The sequence below is a fragment of the Conger conger genome, chromosome 18 (genome assembly GCF_963514075.1).
Source record: "Conger conger chromosome 18, fConCon1.1, whole genome shotgun sequence".
NCBI lineage: Eukaryota > Metazoa > Chordata > Actinopteri > Anguilliformes > Congridae > Conger > Conger conger.
In genome coordinates, this window is record NC_083777.1 from 6,509,736 (window position 1) to 6,534,557 (window position 24,822).

The 24,822-nt window shown below is 46.4% G+C and overlaps 2 protein-coding genes across 4 annotated transcripts; one reads left to right on the forward strand and one right to left on the reverse strand.

Moving 5' to 3' along the window:
- Positions 1-206: 206 nt before the first annotated feature.
- On the forward strand, positions 207-11,625 carry LOC133118245 (serine/threonine-protein phosphatase 4 regulatory subunit 3-like). 2 transcript variants are annotated; one of them, XM_061228077.1, is made up of 16 exons: positions 207-629; positions 1,664-1,719; positions 2,211-2,309; positions 4,127-4,750; positions 5,974-6,051; positions 6,183-6,299; positions 6,523-6,639; positions 6,973-7,104; positions 7,610-7,712; positions 7,870-7,911; positions 8,002-8,160; positions 8,307-8,476; positions 8,634-8,773; positions 9,028-9,182; positions 9,493-9,626; positions 10,039-11,625. In XM_061228077.1, exons 1-16 carry the CDS (start codon positions 488-490, stop codon positions 10,132-10,134), a joined length of 2,364 nt encoding a protein of 787 aa, XP_061084061.1. In that variant the 5' UTR covers positions 207-487; the 3' UTR covers positions 10,135-11,625. The 2 variants fall into 2 exon arrangements, with proteins under 2 accessions (XP_061084061.1, XP_061084062.1); XM_061228078.1 differs by having other exon boundaries at positions 211-252.
- Positions 11,232-22,990, reverse strand: LOC133118246 (cilia- and flagella-associated protein 36-like). 2 transcript variants are annotated; one of them, XM_061228081.1, is made up of 13 exons: positions 22,881-22,990; positions 22,312-22,450; positions 21,131-21,195; positions 20,011-20,112; positions 18,387-18,501; positions 16,869-16,956; positions 15,909-16,062; positions 15,592-15,681; positions 15,361-15,472; positions 14,628-14,782; positions 14,196-14,303; positions 13,228-13,347; positions 11,232-13,123 (listed from the first exon to the last, which is right to left on the reverse strand). In XM_061228081.1, the coding sequence occupies exons 2-13, from the start codon at positions 22,412-22,414 to the stop codon at positions 13,040-13,042; spliced, it is 1,296 nt and encodes a 431-aa protein (XP_061084065.1). In that variant the 5' UTR covers positions 22,415-22,450; positions 22,881-22,990; the 3' UTR covers positions 11,232-13,039. The 2 variants fall into 2 exon arrangements, with proteins under 2 accessions (XP_061084065.1, XP_061084064.1); XM_061228080.1 differs by lacking the exon at positions 22,881-22,990 and having other exon boundaries at positions 22,312-22,554.
- Between the last annotated feature and the right edge of the window lie 1,832 nt (positions 22,991-24,822).

Genomic DNA, 24,822 nt, shown 5'->3' on the forward strand with positions numbered 1-24,822 from the left:
CTACCGTAGAACAACGAATGGTCTATAATTCGCATTTATAATCAATTTTGAACATACACTGTGATTCGATTATGAAAACACTGGTCAACATACCTCAAATACTATTGTAAAGTAGTCAATGGATGTTAGCGCCACAACGCCTACCGGCTTCTGTAGCCCCTTAAAGGAAACCCCGCGGCGGCCGCTTGTGTGATTGACGTCGGACTCGGAAAGGAAAAGACACAAGATCGGATTACAAGATGGCGGACAGCGGTTTGTAGAGAGGAGGTCCAGATACACTGTTTTTGTGTCTGTAACAGTAGATTTTCACTTTGTTGGTTCAATCTTCCATAAAATACTGTTACTGTAGTATGCTCGAGAGCCTGTTCTTTTACAGAACTGTGTACAACAGACTCAATTGGGTGTTTGGAACATGCGGGTAGAAACAAAGTTTAAAGCTCTGGGTTAAGAAATATAATTTATTAGAGGGTGAAGAAGTGGGGGAACCATGTCGGATACTCGGCGGCGTGTGAAAGTCTACACGTTAAATGAAGACCGACAGTGGGACGATAGAGGGACTGGACATGTCTCATCCACCTTTGTCGAACGGCAGAAGGGTATATCTTTGTTGGTTCGGGCGGAATCGGACGGTAAGTTTTTGCCCGTGGCCGTGTTAAAGCGGAGCTCTGCCTGGCGTCTCCAGCATCTGCAACTGCTTATCACGGAGTATGGAGTAGCATTGACTGAGCTGGTAGGCCGCAAATTCCACGGCGCTAGTGGGCTAACGCTAGCATCGTACTATGCGATTGCTCTCATTTAGGTTGGACGTTAGGTTGATCAATATGTAGCTATGGTTTCCTTGCAATGCGATGTTCTTTTTCGTTAAGGAGCATATTGTTTTAACGTTATCCGAACCGGCTGTGCAACTACATGGCTGCAGGCAGTGAGGTTAGTTTAGCCGGTTGAAGTGGAAGCTAACGCCAGCAAACTTCACAGCCAGTCATTGTTCGCTTGCTACATTATTTCCCAAGTGATAGCCCTCTATGATAAATTATGGCTGTTTTAAAAGCAGTACCGTTTGTTGGATACTGCTGTATAATCTCCATAACACAGAAAGCGAATCGGCTGAGAAAAGTGAACTTTTCTCTAACTTGGTTGGTTGCTAGCTATCTAGCTACCTTTCCCAAGTACATGCTAACTACAGTTAGCCAGACGGCTAACTCTTGTTGAACGTGTACCAGTGGGTCCTGCGCCACTGCTTTGTTTTTCACGTACTTTGGGTTATTGCAGGATACGTAACAGTTAAACGTCTAAGTCATATAATTGTACATCGTACGTTTGCCCACCAGTCAAAGCACTATTTTTAGTACTATAGCTTTTTTAGCTCGCCGCTACCAAAATTGACGAACATGTAACTTAACGATTTGTTATTGGCAGTGGCATTACCATTAGCCATCCTTGTTATCTAACTTAGCTGGTTTGCATAAACAGAAATTTAATGGCGACAAAGCTAAACTGCTGTTTCTGGCCACTGTTGTTGGAAGGGAGAAAAAGTTTTTCTAAGTGGGTTGGTGTTTTACACAACACTCATTCGCTAGTTTGCTAATAGTTCTTGGAGCGGAAATTAAATGCTAAAATTGCTCTCGCATTGGTGTGACTGTTGTGATACGTTCTTGTGTTCTAGGTTCGATTTTGTTAGAATCCAGAATCAGTCCCAACACCGCATATCAGAAACAACAAGTAAGTATTATGTGGCGATAATATCTCGTTTGCGTTAAGAGTTTATGATAACCCGGTATTGCATTTGCATTTCTCAAAATCCTTACGAAATGTTCGTGTTTGAGAGCCTTCAGTTGTAACTTGTATTGTCCTCTAAAACGTGACGCCACATTGGTAAACTGTCTTGCCTAACAACCTTTCATCGTTTTTTGTTTGTACACTACAAGAGTCATACAATTTTTTTTTTTAAACATACTCTTTCGTAAAAAGTAAAAGCAGAATAACACCGGCAGTGTTCTTGTGATGGGAAGGTAGAATTTAGTATTGTACTCTTGAGTGGATTGTATGCGGGGCTCAGCAGAGTCTATTGTAGGTCACGATTAAGGGTACATGGTTTACAGAGAGAAAGCGGTTGTCATGGAGGTGCCAAACAAAAGCAAAAGTTTGAGATTCTTTGTTTACATCAGTGTGCCCTTTTTAAATTTGTGTTCAATTGTTTTTCCTCTTAACAGGACACATTGATTGTTTGGTCTGAAGCAGAGAATTATGACCTGGCTCTCAGCTTCCAGGAAAAGGCAGGCTGCGATGAAATTTGGGAAAAGATTTGCCAGGTACTTGTAGAAGTGTGGTGTTTTTACATCAATGGGACTTTAGTCAAATATATTGATTAATGGAATTGTGCATGGAAACAAATAGGCTATATTCGGTTAAAATAGTTAAAAAAAATAAAGTTGTATGTCCACAGCTGTGTATTTAGACAATGTAGCCACAGTTCTTGTAATTGCCACAATTATTGTAATTGTACAGTATGGATATAAACTATTGGAAAACGTAATATGAAGTGCAGTATGTGAAGAGTAGTCTCGGCCAGCTGCTTGCTTTGCAGATGTAATTAAGATAAGATGGTGTAATGGGGCTGACCTTTGAAGTGATTCAGCTGTGGGGGGGGGGGAGAGAGAGACGTATGAAACGCTGCTGCTGTTAGCGGAAATCTTTGTCATTCATAAGCTATAGACAAAACCCATTTATGGTGAGCATTTGCTTTGAATTCAGTATAATATGCAATATGTGAACTATTATTTGTAAAAAATTTTGGTTCATTATACTTTTCGTTCTGTAACCTACCTTCTGTGTGTGTCTCTCTGCCTGCATGTGTGATTTTTGTTTCTCTGCATGTGTGTGCTTGCTTGCATGCGGGCTGTGTGTGTTTGCACGTGTATCTCTCCGTGTGTGTTTGCGGTTCTGCGTATGTGTGTGTGTGTGTTTCTCTGCGTGTGTGTGTGTGTGTGTTTCTCTGCGTGTGTGTGTGTGTGTTTCTCTGCGCGCGTGTGTGTGTGTTTCTCTGCGTGTGTGTGTTTCTCTGCGTGTGTGTGTGTGTTTCTTTGCGCGTGTGTGTTTCTCTGCGTGTGTGTGTGTTTCTCTGCGTGTGTGTGTGTTTCTCTGCGTGTGTGTGTGTTTCTCTGTGTGTTTGTGTGTGTTTCTCTGCGTGCGTGTGTGTGTGTTTCTCTGCGTGTGTGTGTGTTTCTCTGCGTGTGTGTGTGTGTTTCTCTGCGTGTGTGTGTGTTTCTCTGCGTGTGTGTGTGTTTCTCTGCGTGTGTGTGTGTGTGTTTCTCTGTGTGTGTGTGTGTGTGTTTCTCTGCGTGTGTGTGTGTGTTTCTCTGCGTGTGTGTGTTTCTCTGCGTGTGTGTGTTTCTCTGCGTGTGTGTGTGTGTGTGTTTCTCTGTGTGTGTGTGTGTTTCTCTGTGTGTGTGTGTGTTTCTCTGTGTGTGTGTGTGTTTCTCTGTGTGTGTGTGTGTTTCTCTGTGTGTGTGTGTGTTTCTCTGTGTGTGTGTGTGTTTCTCTGCGTGTGTGTGTGTGTGTGTTTCTCTGCGTGTGTGTGTGTTTCTCTGCTTGTGTGTGTGTGTTTCTCTGCTTGTGTGTGTGTGTTTCTCTGCGTGCGTGTGTGTGTGTTTCTCTGCGTGTGTGTGTGTGTGTTTCTCTGCGTGCGTGTGTGTGTGTTTCTCTGCGTGTGTGTGTGTGTGTTTCTCTGCGTGTGTGTGTGTGTGTTTCTCTGCGTGTGTGTGTGTGTTTCTCTGCGTGTGTGTGTGTGTTTCTCTGCGTGTGTGTGTGTGTGTTTCTCTGCGTGTGTGTGTGTGTGTGTTTCTCTGCGTGTGTGTGTGTGTGTGTTTCTCTGCGTGTGTGTGTGTGTGTGTTTCTCTGTGTGTGTGTGTGTGTGTTTCTCTGCGTGTGTGTGTGTGTGTGTGTGTTTCTCTGCGTGTGTGTGTGTGTGTGTGTGTTTCTCTGCGTGTGTGTGTGTGTGTTTCTCTGCGTGTGTGTGTGTGTGTGTTTCTCTGCGTGCGTGCGTGTGTGTGTGTGTGTGTTTCTCTGCGTGTGTGTGTGTGTGTGTGTGTTTTTCTGCATGCGTGTGCGTGCGTGGTCCCTGTCTCAGGTGCAGGGTAAAGACCCGGCCGTGGAGATCACTCAGGACCCCATCGACGAGTCGGAGGAGGAGCGCATGGAGGAGCTGCCGGAGACCAGCCACCTGGTGGACCTGCCCCCCTGCGAGCTGGCCAAGCTGGAGGAGCTGGCCGACCTGGTGACCTCGGTGCTGTCCTCGCCCATCCGGCGCGAGAAGCTGGCCCTGGCGCTGATGAGCGACGGCTACATCAAGCGGCTGCTGCAGCTCTTCCAGGCCTGCGAGGACCTGGACAACCGCGAGGGCCTGCACCACCTGCACGAGATCGTGCGCGGCGTGCTCTTCCTCAACAAGGCCGCGCTCTTCGAGGTCATGTTCTCCGACGACTGCATCATGGACGTGGTGGGCTGCCTGGAGTACGACCCCGCCCTGGTGCAGCCCAGGCGCCACCGCGACTTCCTCACCAAGACCGCCAAGTTCAAGGAGGTCATCCCCATCACGGACTCGGAGCTGCGGCAGAAGATCCACCAGACCTACCGCGTGCAGTACATCCAGGACATCATCCTGCCCACCCCCTCCGTGTTCGAGGAGAACTTCCTGTCCACGCTCACCTCCTTCATCTTCTTCAACAAGGTGGAGATCGTCAGCATGCTGCAGGTTAGTCCTCAGTCGCGCCGGCGGCACCGGTGTTCTGTTGCCGATCGCGCTCATTCCGTGATGTTCGCCCAGACCGTCCAACCCCGGGCCTTTTTGGTCCGCTGCTTTGTGTCTGACTCTGATTTATGACACCAGTTATTTTTCTGAAGGTTTCTTCTCCAGTGTTTATGTTATGTGATTCCCCAGATTGCAGTTGTGTATTTTGTGACTGATTTTGTGTCGGACTGGTTGTGCAGTGTTGTGCTGCTTTGTTTGCTTCCTAAAATCTATATATGGTGGCGCCCTCTGTTTTTGTTAAGAATTGCATGATATTTTTGCTGCGTAAGTACTGTGTGACTGAGTCTTTAGTGGCTGAGTGAGACTGCTGAGTGGCTCACCCAGATAAGCTGCACACGTCATGTCTGTGCACACACTTGACCTGTGAGCTGTGGTGAGACAACACAGGATGCTGTCATGAGCAGTCTTATTGGGCATTCAAAATAGGGAGGAAAAGAATGATTACGTATTCAAGCTGACGCTTTTGTCCCCTGGGTGACTGGGTAAATAAAAAGTTTGGCAAAGCTGATGCAGTCGAGTCCCGAAATGAAGAATAACTGCGGTGTTTTTGTTCGTCATAGTTTGTGCGCACATTCACTTTACTATTCTCTACAGACATGCGATGCGAAGTGAACAACTGTATCAGCCTCTATCCTTACCTTTCTCTTACATATTTAATTTCCGTTGTAGTGGACCTTTAGCAACTCCAGCATACAGCAACGGTCTCTGCTCCTGGATTCCTCCTCCTCCTTTTACTCCTGTACTCGCATCGTACTGAAGCCCTGCCCCCCCTGGTCGATTCCATTTCTGCTCCAGCTCCTCTTACAAACAATCCCACAAGCGTCTCGTATTTATTATGTGATTAAAGTCAGCGTGGTGTAAGCTGTAATATGTTTCTACTTGGGCAGTTGTGACAGTGAGAATCTTTCCATTGCTCGCTGAGAAATGGCATCTGTATTGGTTTACCTGATGTGCTGTCTGGATGGCATCGACCCTGCTCTAGCTGAGGTTGTGTTATCTGGGCATGAGCTCTGCCCCTACCTGAGGTTGTGTTCTGAGGGCATCAGCTCTTCCCTGCCTGAGGTTGTGTTATAAGGGCATCAGCTCTTCCCTGCCTGAGGTTGTGTTATAAGGGATTGAAGACATGCGCCGTGTTTACTGTGGTGTTCTTGTTCTCTGAATCTCAGGAAGATGAGAAGTTTCTGACGGAGGTGTTTGCACAGTTAACGGATGAAGCCACTGAGGCAGGGAAGAGGAGAGAGCTGGTAAGAGCAGCGGAGGGAGGGAGGGAGGGAGGGAGGGGTATTTAAAGGGCCACATGATGAATGCAACAGATGATGGTCATTCCTTCGGTGTTTTAATGGCAGGCCAATGACGTTTTCCCTTTCCTTCACAGGTCAACTTTTTCAAAGAGTTCTGCGCTTTTTCACAAACACTGCAACCACAGAACAGGGACGCCTTCTTCAAAACCCTGGCTAACCTGGGCATCCTGCCTGCTCTGGAGATAGTGATGGTGAGTGAGTCCAGCCTGCAGTGTCCAAATACACTGAAGAGCCTGGTCACATCGATGTTAATGTGCAGAGACGTAATGTTGGACTGTAAGGTTTAACTAAGCACTATGCAGAGCCTGGTTTTGTGGAGTTTGCTGGTGTGTGTTGGTGCTAATTGAGGGTGTGCTCCCACAGGGGATGGTTTTGTGGTGTATGCTGGTGTTAATAGAGGGTGTGCTCTCTCAGGGTATGGATGACCTGCAGGTGAGGGCAGCGGCCACAGACATCTTCTCCTACCTGGTGGAGTTCAGCCCGTCCATGGTGCGAGAGTTCGTCATGCAGGAGCTCCAGCAGACCGACGACGTAAGTGTGGGGTCCCCTGCTGCTGCAGCGTGGTGTGTGTGTGTGTGTGTGTGTGTGTGTGAGTGAGAGTGAGAGTGTGTGTGAGTGAGAGTGTGTGTGAGTGAGAGTGTGTGTGAGTGAGAGTGTGTGTGAGTGAGAGTGTGTGTGTGTGAGAGTGTGTGTGTGTGAGAGTGTGTGTGTGTGAGAGTGTGTGTGTGTGAGAGTGTGTGTGTGTGAGAGTGTGAGTGTGAGTGTGAGTGTGAGTGTGAGTGTGAGTGTGAGTGTGAGTGTGAGTGTGAGTGTGAGTGTGTGAGAGAGTTGCTCTCCTGACCTGCGGCCCCTCCTCTCCCGCAGGATGTGTTGCTGATCAACGTGGTGATCAAGCAGATGATCTGCGACTCGGACCCCGAGCTGGGGGGGGCCGTGCAGCTGATGGGCCTCCTGCGGACGCTGATCGATCCGGAGAACATGCTGGCCCCCACCAACGTAAAAACCCACCTGCTGTGCACAGTCCCGCATCGAGAACCCTGCATGACCCTGCCCCCTAGCCACAGAACGTGTTCTCGTCATATGGGAGAAAGCAGAATCATCACAGGGCTTCCCATTGCTCTCACTTGAACGTGTTCAAGCATTGTGCACAAGCTGCTGTGGATAGCAGAGTCCCCCCTCACAGCAAGACGTTCCTGGGTTGAAATGCTTGCCTGGGCCTTTTTGTGTGGAGTTTGTGTTCATAGGGCAACATTGCTGCAAAAGAGCATGGATGCTCAGCGCACCTAACCTGTATAAAAGAAGGTTAATAAATAATAAATAAATGGATGTTTTTTTCCGCAGCCAGAAGGCGATAATTTCGCTAACTCCCACATGGCGTGAACGTGGAGTAAAGCCGACCACAGCTGCACCCTGCACTATACTGCACACATGAGTACTTTCCAATTGAACAGGCTTCCCTTTTAATAAAAGGTTTGGCTTTTTCCCCCCCAAATTTCCTTAGAAAACGGAGAAGACGGAGTTCCTGAGTTTCTTCTATAAGTACTGCATGCAGGTGCTCACTGCCCCTCTACTGGCCAACACTGCTGAGGAGACCTGCAGTGAAGGTGAGGTCACCGCACCGCAGTTAGGAAGCGTCTGAATCTGAAGATCCCACTGAATTCCCTCAGCTGACCAAAATGACAAAAGCCCTCACAGCTCACGGTGTGGCTGTTCTTAAAGAAATTAATCCTCATATCGGTCTGTAAAACATTTGTGTTTTAGATTCACCGGAGGGATCCACCAAGATCAACCCGGTGTGTCCCGGTAAGCAGAACATCCTTCATGGTTGAGTTTGGACACGAGCGTCTCGGTTCCTCTTTGGCCCCGTGTGCTGATTGTGGCCCGCCCTCACAGATAACTTCCAGACGGCCCAGCTGCTGGCGCTGATCCTGGAGCTGCTGACCTTCTGCGTGGAGCACCACACCTACCACATAAAGAACTACATCATGACCAAGGACCTGCTGCGCAGGGTCCTCATGCTCATGAACTCCAAGCACACCTTCCTGGCCTTGTGTGAGTCGCCCGCCTCCAGCGTCTGCATCCGCCTCACAAGCTAGGCCCTGGGTTGGGTTCCCAGCCGGATAAGTAAAGGATGAACGAGGCGAGTTTGTGGTAATGAAGCGATCTTAAAGGTGTGCCCACCCCCCTGTTCCACACAGGTGCCCTCCGCTTCATGAGGAGGATCATCGGTCTGAAGGATGAGTTTTATAACCGATACATCATTAAAGGGAACCTGTTTGAGCCGGTCATAAACGCCCTTCTGGACAACGGGACCAGATACAACCTCCTCAACTCTGCTGTCATCGAGCTCTTTGAGTTCATCAAAGTGGTGAGTGTGTCTGTGTCTGTGTCTGTGTCTGTGTCTGTGTCTGTGTCTGTGTCTGTGTCTGTGTCTGTGTCTGTGTCTGTGTCTGTGTCTGTGTCTGTGAGAGTGTGTGTGGGAGAGTGTGAGAGCCCTGACTATAACTGCTCCACACCCTTTGCAGGAGGATATCAAGACCCTCATAGCGCACATAGTGGACAACTTCTACACGGCGCTGGAGTCCATCGAGTACGTGCAGACCTTCAAAGGTCTGAAGAGCAAGTACGAGCAGGAGAGGGAGCGGCAGAACCAGAGACTCAACAGGTGAGCGGCAGAGTGGGTCTGTAGCACCACACCGTGGACCAGAACTATTCATATTAGTCATTAGCATCATTTATGTAAATTCATGTAGGTCATTGATTAACTATTTTTGATTTGAGACGTTTCCACACCTCGGTTCCAGTAAACACATTGGTCACGATGTGGACGTTTTGCAGTGGACAGTTGTGTCCTTGTTCGTCATACTGGGTCGGTTCTGGCCCGGTTGGTTGTTGAGTGTTCCTCTGCTGCTCGCTCAGGTACCGGCGAGATGCTCGGGCTCTGGACGATGATGAAGAAATGTGGTTTAATGAAGACGAAGATGATGATGATGAAGGAGAGCCAGTCGTGGAGAAGAGCAGGTCTGAGGAAGACTTCCCAGAGAGCTATGGGAAATTTATCCAGGCGAAAAAAGGTATTTCACTGCCATTCTCTGCCTTAACCCTTTACATGTAGCATATTCCAATGGGTAAAATCCCCATACCTGTTGCATTACCTGTTGCATATTTTAACAGCTAAAATCTGTTTTGCGTGTACTGCATTCCAATGGGTAAAAACCGCTTCACCTGTAGCACATCGTAATGGGTAAGAATGACCTGTCCTGTATTCCAATGGAGGAAGTGACACACAGAGCCTTATCCCCCCTGGGGCTGAAGCCTCTCGGGCCTCTGCAGTGAGTGAGTGAGTGAAGGTGGAGCTCCTCCTAAAGCTGAGTTTGTGCTCAGTCTCTCTCTCCGCAGGGGCAGCTAACGGCTCTAACGGCGCTAACGGGAAGCCCGCGGTGCCCCCGCCCTCTCCCGCCAGCCCCAACAGCTCCAGCGCAAAGTCCACCCTGCTGCCTGCCACGCCCATGGCCAAGGTGAGCCGCCGCCGCGCCCGTCTGCCACAGTGAAAGTGTGATCTGCAGAGCAGCAGATGAGTGGGGCGGCCTGTAGCGTAGTGGCTAAGGTGCATGACTGGGACCCGCAATGTCGGTGGCTCTAATCCCGGTGTAGCCGCGATAAGATCCGCACAGCCGTTGGGCCCTTGAGCAAGGCCCTTAACCCTGCATTGCTCCAGGGGGAGGATTGTCTCCTGCTTAGTCTAATCAACTGTATGTCGCTCTGGATAAGAGCGTCTGCCAAATGCCAATAATGTAATGTAATGTAATGCAATAAGAGTGTGTGAGTCCAAAACGAAAGGCTTGACAGTGAAAACCGCAAAGCTGTGGGGATAAGCTGATCAAGTCGATCCGTGGGAAACCGATCTCTGCTCTCGTTGCCTTCAAACAGACCGCGCTGGTGGGGCTGGTGGATTACCCCGACGATGAAGATGAGGAAGAGGAGGAGGAAGAGTCCCCACGGAAGCGGCCTCGTTTGGGAACATAGAGGCGGAGCGCCCCGTTCTGGTCTTTGGTCCGACAGTGCCACTGTCCCACTGCCCCCCCCCTGGACTGCGAGACCGCCCTCCCCCCCGCACGGAGGAGGACCGCCAGGCCTCGCCCCTCAGGGACCGCACTTCCACCGCCTCTCCCCCATAGGCCAGGGCAGTCCGGCGGGCGGGGCCAGCGCCTTGGTTACGGATGCCTGACTGGCTTCAGATCCTAACACTCGGGGAGGGGGGTGGGTAGGGGGGGGATAGGCAAAAAAAAAAGTAAAAAATCGATAAAAAATAATAAAACAAAAATAAACCGATCTTAGTTCCCAAGGAGCAGGACTCGAAACTTTGAAACTGGGACAGTTGTTGAGCCCTGTCGGAACTGCGGCAGCCAGGAATTCTGTATTCATAATTTTATTAAAGTACTGTACAGCGTGTTTTTTTTTTTTTTTCCTTTTTTTTTTTTTTTGTTTTAAATCATTTTGCCCCCTTTTTTTGGAAGATTTTACAAGGGGGGCGGGAGTTGGACCTGCCGGTGCGATTTTGAGCACGGGTCGTAAGGATCGGCTCCCCCTCATTTTAATTCAAACGTCGGGTGATTTGTAACGCGCAGAGCTGCGACGCCGCTTTTAATAACTCGTGGAAACCGCAGTACAGAAACACCGCAGGCCCCGCGGAGAACCCCGCGGAGAACCCCGCGGAGAACCCCACGGAGAACCCCACGGAGAACCCCGAGGGCCTCTGTTCCGCTCGACCCGGGTTTCTCTGGCCCGTGAGAGGTGCGCGTTTGTTCAGGGAAAGTCTCGTTTTTAATCGTACCAACGGGGGGTGAGGGGTCTTCACGCAGCCCCCCCCCCCCAGTGCTGTGCTGGGCTCTGGGGCGCACAGGACTGTCTGAACGAGTGCTGTTCTGAGTGTTACGATGCAGGCGGAGCAGGTCGGGGAGAGGAGGGCGTCCCCCATCGACACCGCTTACGAAATCAGGGGGCACCAGACCTTCCCGTCGACTGCTGGGTTTCTGAGCATCGGGGGAAACGAACAAGCATCTCGTTCTGAACGAGCGCAGACTGTGCAGAGGCTAAATGCTAACATTTCCAAGAGGACGACATTTAGAGAAAATAGTTTATTTTTATTTTTTTTGGCCATAGAATTTTGTACAAGTGCGTTTACTACCACTATCTCCATTCTACATCATTTGTATACATTTGATATTTGAAAAGATTTCAGATTAAATGTGACCCTGGCATTAAAAATTCTAACCTAGTCTTATTTTAATGATTGAAGTTTTCGTATTTTAATTTTTTGTTTTTAACTCGCTGTCTGCTGCATTGGAGGTGTGGTGTATAGGACTGCTGCCATAACACTGTAAATGTTTGTAAAATATCCAAGCTGATGGAAGTCAAATTACATTTCTAATTTTGTACAAAGATCATCGTCATCTGATCACACAAGTCCGTACGTTTTCCAGTTAGTTCAAATATATTAAAAGGAAAATGACCTTGTGGTAGTGCAATTCATTCACTGTTAGCTAGCCATATATTATTGTATGGCTAGGATATTGTTTTTGGTAATTTTAGGAAATTTTAGATTTGTTGCTTTTTTTTTTTTTTTTTTTTTTGGTCCCCAAATCTGTTCCTTATGGAAACATAGTCCACAGATTTAAATGCACATGTATGCTCTTGAGAATGACAATGCTACTTATTCTGTGGAGTTTGGTATTTTGGTTGGACAGAAAAACTCAGTGGGAGGAAAATGAGCCATTTTCTCTTATCAATTTCAGTGAGTTTGAATAATGAAAGCTGGCCTCTGGTCATTATGGTGTGGAAGGCCCATAGGTCCTGTTCTGATTATGGTGTGGATGGCCCATAGGTCCTGTTCTGATTATGGTGTGGAAGGCCCATAGGTCCTGTTCTGATTATGGTGTGGATGGCCCATAGGTCCTGTTCTGATTATGGTGTGGATGGCCCATAGGTCCTGTTCTGATTATGGTGTGGAAGGCCCATAGGTCCTGTTCTGATTATGGTGTGGAAGGCCCATAGGTCCTGTTCTGATTATGGTGTGGAAGGCCCATAGGTCCTGTTCTGATTATGGTGTGGAAGGCCCATAGGTCCTGTTCTGATTATGGTGTGGAAGGCCCATAGGTCCTGTTCTGTGAAGGTACTGATACAAAGACTTGCATAGTCAGTATGAAACTGCCCATTCATTTACTGCTGACCCACTTCTAGCTTTTACACAGACATCTGTGTTCATAACACCGCTACATATACAATGTTCTGGATGTTAACTAATTTGGTCAATTCTTTCATTATTTTCCCAAGTGTTTTACAGCTTTAACTTAGCCAATTGTCATAGATTTGGCTTTGCACAATAAGCAACCATGCCTGGGTTCTGCATCTGCCCCACAGCACTATGTACACAAACCAAGATTACTCTGTAATCTCTAAATCAGCTCTAGCAAATGTGCAATATTTCAGGATTCAGTTCCAGCGCTGAACAGTTTATGGCATGTACGTTTTCAACATTCTGTAAATGTTAAATTGGTAACATCCTTTAAGACTGGAAAACCAAAAGTTAATTCAAATACTTGAGTTTCACATTCGCACAATTTGTCTCAACACTGCTAGGCTTGCACTTTGAGGGGATCGGAATGGAATATATTTAGTTTGCTACTGTACTTGCGTTTTAATAGGCAACAGTGGTTTAGACTACGACACCTAGTGAAAAATGAGTATATATAAAATTATACGTACTAAACATTGTTAAATCTGTACACTGTTTCTTAGTCTATTTCGGACTAAGAGGCTTCAATATTCTGTTCCGTTAAAACCTGTCTGTCCACTGACACCAAAGCAGTCCGTGCATGGTCAAGGTACAGTCCTCTTTCAGAAGGTCGGAAAAAGATGGAGCTTCTTGGCTTTACTTTTTAATGACTTCCTCTTTGAGCTTTTCTGCCAGGTGTTTCCTTTTCTGCAAACGCTTCTTCTCTTCTGCGGTGACATCCTGTCAAATGCAAAAACAAATGGGAAAATGTTCTATAAAAACGTCACTTCGCCATATGGTCTCGATAGAAATAAAGGGGAATGGAAACGGAAAGTACAAGTCACCTTTTTATTCTGTGCCACTAGGGGCGCACTTCCCGTTTGCGAGGCGGTGATCCGATCTGTCGCCAGACCGTTAGCGGTGACGCTCCTGTTGGCGGGGTCCCCCTCCTGCTTGCATTGTGCCTTCAGAACAAGTCAAATAATGTGCTGCTTGAACGTGACTGAGGGGGATTTGTTCTTAAAAACAGCCTGGTCCTGACTAAAACATTGGAGGGCAGTCTTATGTGTGTGGGTCAGGTGTACGAGCCTTACAGATGTGGGTGTGGTTAGGATTAAAGGGTCTTTAAGGTGTGGGGGTGATTAGGATTGTAGAGTTTTATAGGTGCGGGGGTCATTGGGGTTAGTGTTTTCAAGGTATGGGGGTGGTTAGAGTTAATGAACCTTACACACCTTATACACTTACTTATACTTATACACCTAACCAACCAATCAAAACAACTGCTACACTATAGTTCTGAGCCCCTTATTAAAACCCGACCAAATTTTTCAACCAAATTTGGGATTTCGGTGGAGCCACTACTTAATGGACTTCGGACTGAAAGGGTTGCAGACCTCAATCTATTTCCGGGTCAGTCCAGGACCAATGAGACGAGGGGTGTGCATCCAAATACTCGTCTCCTCCACCGTACTTCAGGATGGGTGACGGATGAGTGGAGGAAAAGGCGAGTATTGGGTATAATAAACAATTAGAATAACCCTGGTGTGATAAGGGTGAGTCTTTGAGGAAGAGAGATAAGGATGAGGTTAGTGTTAGATGGGGAGAGATAAGGAGTTGGTTAGGGTTAGAAAACCTTACAGGTGTAGGTGTGATTAGGATTAAAGGGTCTTCATGTGGGCGTAGGTATGGTTTCAGAGCTTTGTGGGTGAGGGCGTAGGTAGGGTTTAATAGCCTTGCGGGTTTGGGCGTAGGTAGGGTTTAATAGCCTTGCAGGTTTGGGCGTAGGTAGGGTTTAAGAGCCTTATAGCCTTACAGGTGTGGGCCGCTGCTGCTCCTTCTTCAGGGCCTGCAGTTTATCCCTCTGCTGCCTCAGATACAGCGCCCTCTGCTGGAGCTGCTCCTGCTGTGCCTCTGACAGCTCCTGCACAGTACACACACACACACACACACACACACACACACACAGGCACGCACGCACACACACAGTACACACACACACGCCAGAATCCTCTTTCAATGCTGAGGAAGCCTCTTCTGAAAACAGCCTCAAAGTCTGTACTTGCGACTTATCCCTGGTTATGGGTATACACTTTGTTGTACGTCGCTCTGGATAAGAGCGTATGCCAATAATGTAATGTAATGTAATGTAATGTAATGTAGTGTAATGTAATAGAAGCAACTCGGCTAAAACATTCCAATCTTACAACGTTATCGCTGAGACTCGCTAACTGTGGCGCAGACTCACGGTGAAGGGTTTCGAGATTCCGGCCTCTTTGCTCGCCTCTTCCAGCCAGGCCTCTCCCGCCTGGCCCCTGCTCCTCCTGACCGATGACGAAGAGCCGGGCTCCTTTAAGGGGGGCCTCACTGCTGGGGACACCTTTGCATCCACACCGTCCTGGCCTGCACAGCAAAGCTTTACACAGTGACTATACCCAGGAGAGGGCTAGCCTCCAACCAGCCCCTGAACCTGTAAGCCTGCTCACTCCACGCAGATACTGCAGTACTGAATGTGGCATCACTTCTGGACTGATAGAACTGTTCTGCTCTGTTCATGAAAACACAAAATTGGAAACTGGAGAAATATTAAAGTAAAGTAAACAAGGAAGATGGGACACCATAAAACACCATCGTACTGCAGGAGGGACTTGATCTTGGGAATGAAAGTCATGTGTGCCTCAAGCCAAGCTACTCCTGACTTCAGTTTCTTGAGGTGAGTTCATGTAATTCAAAATAACTGCAGAATATAACTCAGTTCAGATGGTGTCAAGTATCTACAGCGGTCTTCTGTTCCTCTCTTGATAAATTGCTAAACAGAAAACTTCAGCTCAAACTTGCTCACGTCTGACATTTTGTGAAATGGGTCTAATTCTGGTGAAGACGGGTAAAAGAGTGCTGCATTAATCTGTACTATTCTGAGAACAATGACACACCAGAGATCAAACCTTACAGTCCCTGTAAGTACCATAGAGTTAACATACCTGGAGGAAACTTGACAGATGCTGTAGGACTGATTGCTGCACTCTTCTGCACACACTCCTCTGATCTGGAGCCAGTCTCCTCCTTATCTCTCTTCCCTGCTGCACTGCTCACCTACAGGGGTGTGCACAGTCCACATGATTTAACACCTCAGGCTACAGCAGATAGGGCACACTCACTACTACAAAGTTGAAAGTGCCACTCTGCACCCTGCTGGCTGGGAGGGCCGTTACCTTTGTGCTGGCGCCGTTGGTGAGCACAGGCATTTGAGTCTGGCTGCTGGCCACCAAATCTGGCTGCCTGTTACTCTTCACCTCCCCCTTCTGGGACAGAACCAGTGGAGAATACCATAGAGAGCAATATTCACATAGAGGCAGTGGAGAATACCACAGAGATCAACATTCACATAGAAGCAGTTGTGAATACCACAGAGATCAACATTCATACAGAAGCAGTGGAGAATACCATAGTGATTCTTCAGGTACAAGGCTGTGGAACCATTCTGTGTGTTTTCAGGGAGGACTGAATAAACAACATCGCAATAAGGCACCTTGGGAGTGTTTGTGGGCTGGGCCGGGACTGGGCCCAGTGACTCGGCACTGTTCTGCATGGGCCGGTCCGAGCTGCTGGTGGAGGCAGGCTCCAGGACCTCCTCAGACTGTGTCCTCCTGGCCATCTCCTGGTCATACTCCTCCTTTGACCTCCTGCAGATCGGGGGAGACAGAGGCAGGCAGGTGGGATGTCCCGGCCATCACAAGGATCAGCGAGTTTCTTTCAAGATCAGTCAACCAATTCAGGCTCTACGACTGACCTGAGGCTCAACCTGAGGCTTACTGACAAATGCCTCAACCCAACAGCTGCTATTCCCACAGCTGCTATTCAATACCGATTCAGTCAGCCCAAAATTTACAAAAATTGTTATATTAAATATACTGCTCAGTTCCCTTTGTATGAATGTATGTATGAATCCCCACAAACCGATATTGTCCACAGCTTGTAAGATTACCAGCAGGTGGAGGCTAATAGCTGGGGTTAGCGCTTTAACCATGTCTGACTCTGCATGTAGCAGGGGGAGGCTAGCAGCTGGAGCTAGCACTTAACCATCAAAGCACACTGGTGACCTCTCACTGCTCTGCAATTTTGAACAACAGCCAACCAAGGGCACTGGCAGTGAGTGGTGTTATCCTAATGTCCATAAAGGTATTTATCTATAACAGAACCGTTTGATTGAAAAATATCCATCAGAGGAAAGTCTCAGACAGGGGGTGGTTATTTACTTGAATGAATCACATTCACATTCACACGGACCAACTGAGGCCTGTACTCAAACAAATATTTGATCTATAACTAAATTTTAAATGATAAATTTGGAGAGTTAATTTCTAAACTCCTTTTTCCTTTCCTTGCTCCACCCATGAGCTGTGTGCTCTCTGGTGAGACGGTGTCTTGTTAGAATGCATTTGGACGTGGGTGCTGTAGGCCCGGAAAAGAGAGCAGGAGGAGTGCTCACCTCAGCACCTCCTGCAGGATCCTCATCTCCTGCTGCTCCAGTTCGCTCATCATGTCCATCCCATTGGTCAGACAGTCTGGCAGCACGCCTGCCACACACAGGAGAGACCGCCCTCTTTACACTCTTTACCCACGCACATACCGAACACCAAAACAGGGCTAGTCAATATGTCCCAGGGATATCAAAGATATACTATATGGGATATACTATATGTCGAGTTGGAGTACCATATAACTGTATATATCTTGAGGTTCTCTCTGAACTGCTGACCAAAAAAATAGATTTGTTATTAGGCCTAATGAAGGCAGATGAGCATGTGCTGATGTTTCACTATTTAGACCAAGGCTGTTCCTTCATCCAATAACCTTCATCATTGTTTTTTCTCAGTTGATACCCATGTGGTAGTGCGGATTGGCTCACTTTGATTCTGTACTGTAGTGTGGAATGGGTCTGTTTGATATCCATGCAGTAGTGTGGAATGGGTCTGTTTGATATCCATGCAGTAGTGTGGAATGGGTCTGTTTGATATCCATGCAGTAGTGTAGAATGGGTCTGTTTGATATCCATGCAGTAGTGTGGGGTGACATGGCTCAGGCAGTAAGAGCAGTCGTCTTGCAGTCGGAGGGTTGCCGGTTCGATCCCCCGCCCGGGCTGTGTCGAAGTGTCCTGAGAAAGACCCCCAAATGCTCCTGATGAGCTGGTCGGTGTCTTGCATGGCAGCCATTCGCCGTCGGTGTGTGAGTGTGTGTATGAATGTGTGAATGAGAAGCATCAATTGTACAGCGCTTTGGATAAAGGCACTATATAAATGCCAACCATTTACCATTTAGTGTAGAATGGGTCAGTTTGATATCCATGCAGACATGTGGATTGGGTCAGTTTGATATCCATGCAGACGTGTGGAATGGGTCAGTTTGATATCCATGCAGATGTGTGGAATGGGTCAGTTTGATATCCATGCAGACGTGTGGAATGGGTCAGTTTGATATCCATGCAGTAGTGTGGAGTGGGTCTGTTTGATATCCATGCAGTAGTGTGGATTGGGTCTGTTTGATATCCATGCAGTCGTGTGGAGTGACTCAGTTGGAAACCGTGCTGTAGTGTGCTGTAACTGCTCATACAGGGCGGTTGGGGAAGAGCAGAGGTACAGTAATGTGCTGTAACTGCTCATACAGGGCGGTTGGGGAAGAGCAGAGGTACAGTAATGTGCTGTAACTGCTCATACAGGGCGGCTGGGGAAGAGCAGAGGTACAGTAATGTGCTGTAACTGCGCATACAGGGCGGTTGGGGAAGAGCAGAGGTACAGTAATGTGCTGTAACTGCTCATACAGGGCGGTTGGGGAAGAGCAGAGGTACAGTAATGTGCTGTAACTGCTCATACAGGGCGGTTGGGGAAGAGCAGAGGTACAGTAATGTGCTGTAACTGCGCATACAGGGCGGTCGGGGAAGAGCAGAGGTACAGTAATGTGCTGTAACTGCGCATACAGGGCGGTTGGGGGAAGAGCAGAGGTGCAGTACCATTCCTCTCCTTAATCACGCGCAGAGCCTGCAGCTGCAGCTCCACGTTCTTCTGCACCATCAGCGAGCGGAACACCTGGAAGTCATCCGTAGCCAGAACCGGCTGGAACACGGCCTGGGGATGAGGGAGGGAGAGTCAGCCGGAGCACATCAAAGAGCAGGTCCTTCCACTACCAAAGTGCCTGCTATGGCTACCTCACCATCTGCCTACAAACAATGGCAGAACACCACTTTTCTTCACTGTGATTGGGTCGGCCATTAAGGCCAGTTTACAGTACAGTCACCGGTGATGTGCAACGGATGTCGTACCCTGGGTGACTGAAGTGCTTTTATACTTTTCGCAAAGGACCGAGGTATACACTGGGCGACAATCGAACGGTCACCAACACTCTGCGATTTCTGTCGAGCGCCACTCCGTCGCCGGACTATAAACTGGCCTTCACAGTATAACCTCGTATCTGAGTTGTGCGAGCTCACCCACAGGTCTACAGCTGCTGAGTGTGTCGTCTGTGCTGCAGTAAAACTAGGAAAACACATTCATGTGTTCAGGTGGTAAGCCTCCTCTGCTAGGACGGGCTGAACTGACCCTAAACTAGGCCATGAGCATAATCGCTCCTGCAGGCTTTTTCTGGCACAGGAAAGAGGAACAGCGCCTTGCTTGGACCCAGTGTCACTCAACAAGAATAGCGCTTGACCACCATTCTGCCGGAGTAACCCAGTTAAGAGCAGGGCCTTAATCCTGTTACATATTGGCCTGACTTAGCCTAGGGTAGAGCGCGGTTAACCCTTTCTCAAGCAACATCTTCTCCCAAAATAAGTAGATGATTACCAAAAAAAAACAGGTGCTTGGGGAAAAAAGCTTGTATTTAAGATAATACCCCTTTGCACAAAATGGCATGAATTCTTTATTTGACACTGAGCATTTCTTTCGCTATGTATCCTTAAAGTAAACAGACAATAAGGAGGAACTTTCTTCTTTTGTAGCAGTGACCATTAGTTTAAATTAACCAGTAATCAGTAATGGGGATCGCATTAGAGCGTTGATTATTTTCTTTCTGATTTAGCTTTCCAAATAAAAAAGTGGAGAATTAGTATTATTTAGCAATACTGCCATGATGTGCCACTACATACAAAACTGTTATTTTATTTAGTAATTTTTGGAATGTTTAACTCCTGTTGAAAATGCCTTTTTTCATCAGTGATAGTGGATGTCGATATGATGCAACTGTGTGAACTGCTTCAGTGATGTGAGACAATTAGCTACACTACAGAATAATAGCTGTTACTACATGTCTACTACACACTGAGGTTGATAGCTGTTCCTGTGAGTCTATCTAGCTGTGCCTGTGTATAAACTCTGCCATCCACTGTTAAGCTGCAATGAAGCAAAGCATCATGGGATAGACGATTGTGCAGCAGAGGCTCATGGGATGTGAATGCGCAGGGAAAGCCCTTTTGAAGCTCAGGCTCGTGTCAGTGGAGTGGAGAGCGGGTCTCGGAGTGAGACTCCCAGCAGATACGAGACTCTTCCATCCCGCTCAAAGTCCTCCTGCATGTGCTCTGTGGGAGATAACGGAGTGTGGACAGAGGCCTGTCCATCTGCCGCTCAGGGGATTTCGCTCACCTGCAGCGCTTTGGACTGGGCGAAAGGAGAGGAGCACGCGTCTGTAAACTGCTGCTCGCTGATCCCCACTTCCTCCATGTAGTTTTCCAGAAGCTTCTCAACCTGGTGTATTAAAAAACGATACACAAATCACTGCACAGTAGACTAGCCAAATGTTGTCACCAGGGGCTAGTCTACTTTGACAAATGTGTCATAGAAAAATAGTCTATTGATCCATTCAGCAATGGAAACAGAAATATGATCAGCTACTTATTTTTCATACAACATAGTCATGATTAATTACACAATGCTGGCTATTTCTGAGCTACACAAAAGCGTTTGGGGAAATGATTACTGGAATGGAAGCATAAACCTCCTCTGTTCCGGAAGACTCCAGTGTACCAGAACCCCACAATTTGATTTTCAAACATATATTTTGAGCCAATTTAACTGCACTTGCCTAGAGCTGCTACTTCTACTGAACTGCGGACATTGAGCACCAGAAAAGCATGTGTCTGCTGAGGTCAACTGTCCCTTTAACGACCCTGGGTCTGGTTTCCTTAAATGTCTGCCCTTCACTTCAATGCAATTGTTGATTTATTGTATACAAAGCAGTTTGGGAACTTAATTTGAGCAATCGCTGAACTCAACAGACTTTATAGACATGGATTTAATGAAGTAGAATTCTAAATAAAATAACACCGGATGTGGAGTTTGGCTTTTGGGCTCCATCACATTAACAACCTTCATAAATAATGAACTGATGCTGTGACACTCAAAGAAGCTGTAGGAGCAACTCTGTTTCCCATCTTGTGTTACACTTTGCATAAAAAGTGCCGGCAGAGGAGGAAGGTTTATTTATTGCTCACACTGTAGTGTGTCTCCTTCGTCTCCCTCATTTCTAAAAATCCACAATGGAGCACAGCTCCGCATACTCAGGAATTTCCACAGCGACCAAACAAAATGGCACACACAAACAGTAAGTGTGCATCATTCAAGAAGAGACGGCAATAGGAATGGCCAAACTCCAGAGTAGACATTACACTGCAGACGTGCTTATCAGATTAATAACATTTTTCAAAAGATCAACAGGGTAACTTTTAATTCCAGGAGAAATACCATCTCCTAAGCATTTACTCACCAAGACCTTATACTGCTGGTGAATTTCCGTGTACGTCAGTTTATTCTCATCTTCATCGTCAAAAACTGGGAAGAAAAAGTCACATCAGACTGACGGAACAGGTTTCTGCTGAGCATGTTAATGCAGTGCAACAGATCCTACAAATATCATGACACGGCATTCCCTGAGATTTTACTGAAAGATAAAGTATATTTGTCACATGTTTGACATTTGGGTAACACACACTTTTTGATTTGTAATCAAAGTGCCCATTTGCGCCATTCCTGGTACTATAGGTACCTCCTTTTAAACCTTGCCATTTTAACCCTACGTTATGCCGACATCTTTGTCTGTATAATATCCCATTATGAGGGCGAGCTCTCTTAAATAATGTATTAGATTTAAAAATCAATAAAAGTATCATTGTAGGCAGCGGTAAAGACACGTTTCCCACGGGAACACGGGAATACCATGTAGCCTACAGCAGGCATACAGGCATTGCCTTCCTTGTCAATATGTTATTCTTATAAATTATTTTAGAATCGCTTGTTTTGCAAAGACATAACCCCGCTTGGCTAAATAGCAGCCTCAGTTGGTACCACGCCCACATTTTGGTGGGTCTACCTTAGTATTCCAATGGACGGTCACAAAGCGCAATATGAAAACCAATGAATCCGCTTGCGCCGTCTGCAATTGATTGGTGAAACGTTGCATATGCTTACACTCATTCTTTGTGGTGTAATGTACTTCTGTCCTGTCGGTGAGGACATATCAGCCTAGACGGCCATTTCAGCAGCGTGAGTGCGGAGATCAGAAAACAAGCGCCCGGCAAGTAGAGCAACCCTTTGTGTCGAATGTACCCTGACCATAGCGGCTAGAAGTGAGCCGATTACAGCCACCGCAGATAGTTTACCCAGGGCTATGACTGGTGCTAGTGTGCGGAAAAGCTAATAGGCGAAGAATTGTGTAGCTGACACTGAGAAAAACCTCTGAGTTCGATATTTAAGGACTTAAGGACGCACCTAAAATTAGTGTAATTCCTAACTGATGTCAGATGATATGTTAGCCTACTTCAGCTCGATGATACGCATTTAAGATGCCATTAGAACGGAACACAGCAAACCGCGAAAAACATTTGCAGGATATTTATTCCATTAACACAGAGTATTTGCATACACTCTCAAATGTATTTGCTAGCCTACCTGTACATTTGTTTTCCATAAAGTCGGTTACTGGAATGACCCATTCGGGACTCCCCAAATAGCCGGCGATGCTCTCCACGACCCACTCGCTGTCTTCAGACATTTTGACAGGTGAGACTCTGGAGATACGAAAATCACCCTGCAATGGTAAAAAGTGCCCAGATCAAATCTGAGCCCCCATGCATTTGTTGTTAACTGCCTTCTCGCTTGCAGGCTACTGCAAGTACATTGGGGAATCCAGATACGCACACTCGCATTTCGGACTACCCGGATGGATTGTCTCCTAATCGGCTCCTATGGCAACCAATTACGTCAATGTGCTGCGTTTCATCCACTGACAGCGTCCGAAAAGGCACTTCGGACATACTCTATGCAATAATGCAAAATCTGCAGAGAAAATATATTACTGTGATGCATTCGGTGCATCCACCTCAAATTACCAGGAACATATAAACAGCCAATGCAGGAATATACTTTATCTGAATTATAAGACGCTGCACTAAGCCTATCCTGTAAAATTCAACGATACATTCGTGAAACAACACGCACAAAAGAGAAGGTACACAAACCTGCCAAAATCACGTCGGTGGCACATGTAGCTACAGATGTATCAGAAGATAACAGCGGTGAGCGCCATGTGCCACAGTGCCAGAACAGTTGTCCCAGATGCAAGGGTCCCGGCCTTGGCCCGCGGAAGGTGTAAAAGTGCGCTCAGTAATCTGCCCGGCAGGATTGAGATTTATTCCTGGCACTGAGAAATAGACCTGGCACCTGCAGCCTTCAAGAACCCTCATTGGTGAGGTGGCGCAAGGATTTACTGCATCTGATTGGTTAAACTAACGAGAGCAATAAGCACATGTAATCCTGTATAGTGCGTCTGTTCTAGACTGTACAATGAGTACATCTGTCGTGTTTGTGTGTCATATGGGAGGTTTTTGTCTTCATGTAAATCACAATGATTAAGGGCTTATAGCATTAGTGAGTGTTTTACAGATGTGCAGTGAATTTTGACAATTCTATTTTAAATAACTCACCAATCAAATATTACTTTCAGAGTTTTTTTTATTAAGAGAAACTGTAAAATTACTGATTCATTCTGGAGCATTAACAGAATTATAAAATAAATATGCATATACATTCCTTTGCATTTTGAAAATATATTGAAAAAAGTATATAATTTGTAAAGGCCGGTCATGCAAACAGGTAGCATGCCAGATAGAGAAAGCGTAGCTTAAAAAGGCGATTACTTGGCATTAAAGCATGTACAATGCATAGTACTTAATTCAGCTACTTTGAAATCACTACAGCATTTATGGGGAAACTTCTGTCATTGTTATTATGAAAATAACTTCCCCATGATGACACTATGGTCCACTAGATGGCAGTCACACACCAATGAACATTTATTTCCACAACAACAGAACAAAATTTTCCGCATATTATTTCTACACATTTCTGCATGGACCTGTTGTTTATGAACCTTCGTATTATAACATATTTGTTAGTAGCATCCCTTTCAGAAAGAGTATCTGCTGTTTTACTTTTAGTGTACAGTAATATCACAACATACCACACGCCTTGGCAGTTAGTGAGGAATTATGTGAGGAATTAAATAATGAATTCTGGAAGAATTTCAGTCCTATTGGATAATGTTGAAAGGGTTCTATGATCCAGTTGAAAAATACAAAATGTGGTCGCATATGCATTTTGAAAGCAGGTAACCTGAAACTCTAAAGAATGAAGGAGCATTTGTGTTTGAAATCAAGACACTAGTATCATAGCTGAAAACTGATTGGGTTGCCATATTTGAGCCAATTTTATTCAGTGTAGATGTCCATGGTCAGAATTTCATTCTATGTATGTGAAGCTATGTTGTAAACACGTAAACATAAAATAACTGATTGCAAGGACTGAATTCTGCGCAAATGCTTTAACTTAAGGTAGCTTTCAGGTAATGCATAAAGTCTCCCTGCACGAACGTATTGGTATTTGAGCAAAATGTGTTTGCTTTTGCAGGGGGCAACAGTGAGCCATAAGAGAACAGTGGGGCCAGATGCATGAGAATAGGAGGTGTTTAATGATCTACTGCATGAGATGTAAAGCAGGTAGCATGCACAAAATGCATTAAAATGTTACTCAATGGATTGGTTATAAAATAAACACTGATCACATTACCCTGGTTCATTAAAATATAAAGTCTCTTCTTTGGACCAAAGTAAAGTCTTGTACACACTGTTCTCATGCTACTAGCCGTTTTAAAATGTGCTTGTAGCAGCATTTTTGCATTCTAAACACGTGGTCATTACAGTTCTTAAAATGAAAAAATAAAATAAAGATGATAATTGAATTCTAACTGTAAATCCCCCACCTTGCACCCCCCCCCAGCTTGGTCTTGGATGAATAGCACATTCACAGTCATGGAAAAGGGAATTCTGAATTCATACAAAAAATATAAAACCATAAAAAATACAAAAGCATATCTGAGAGTGCCTTGTAAAAGTGCCCATTCCT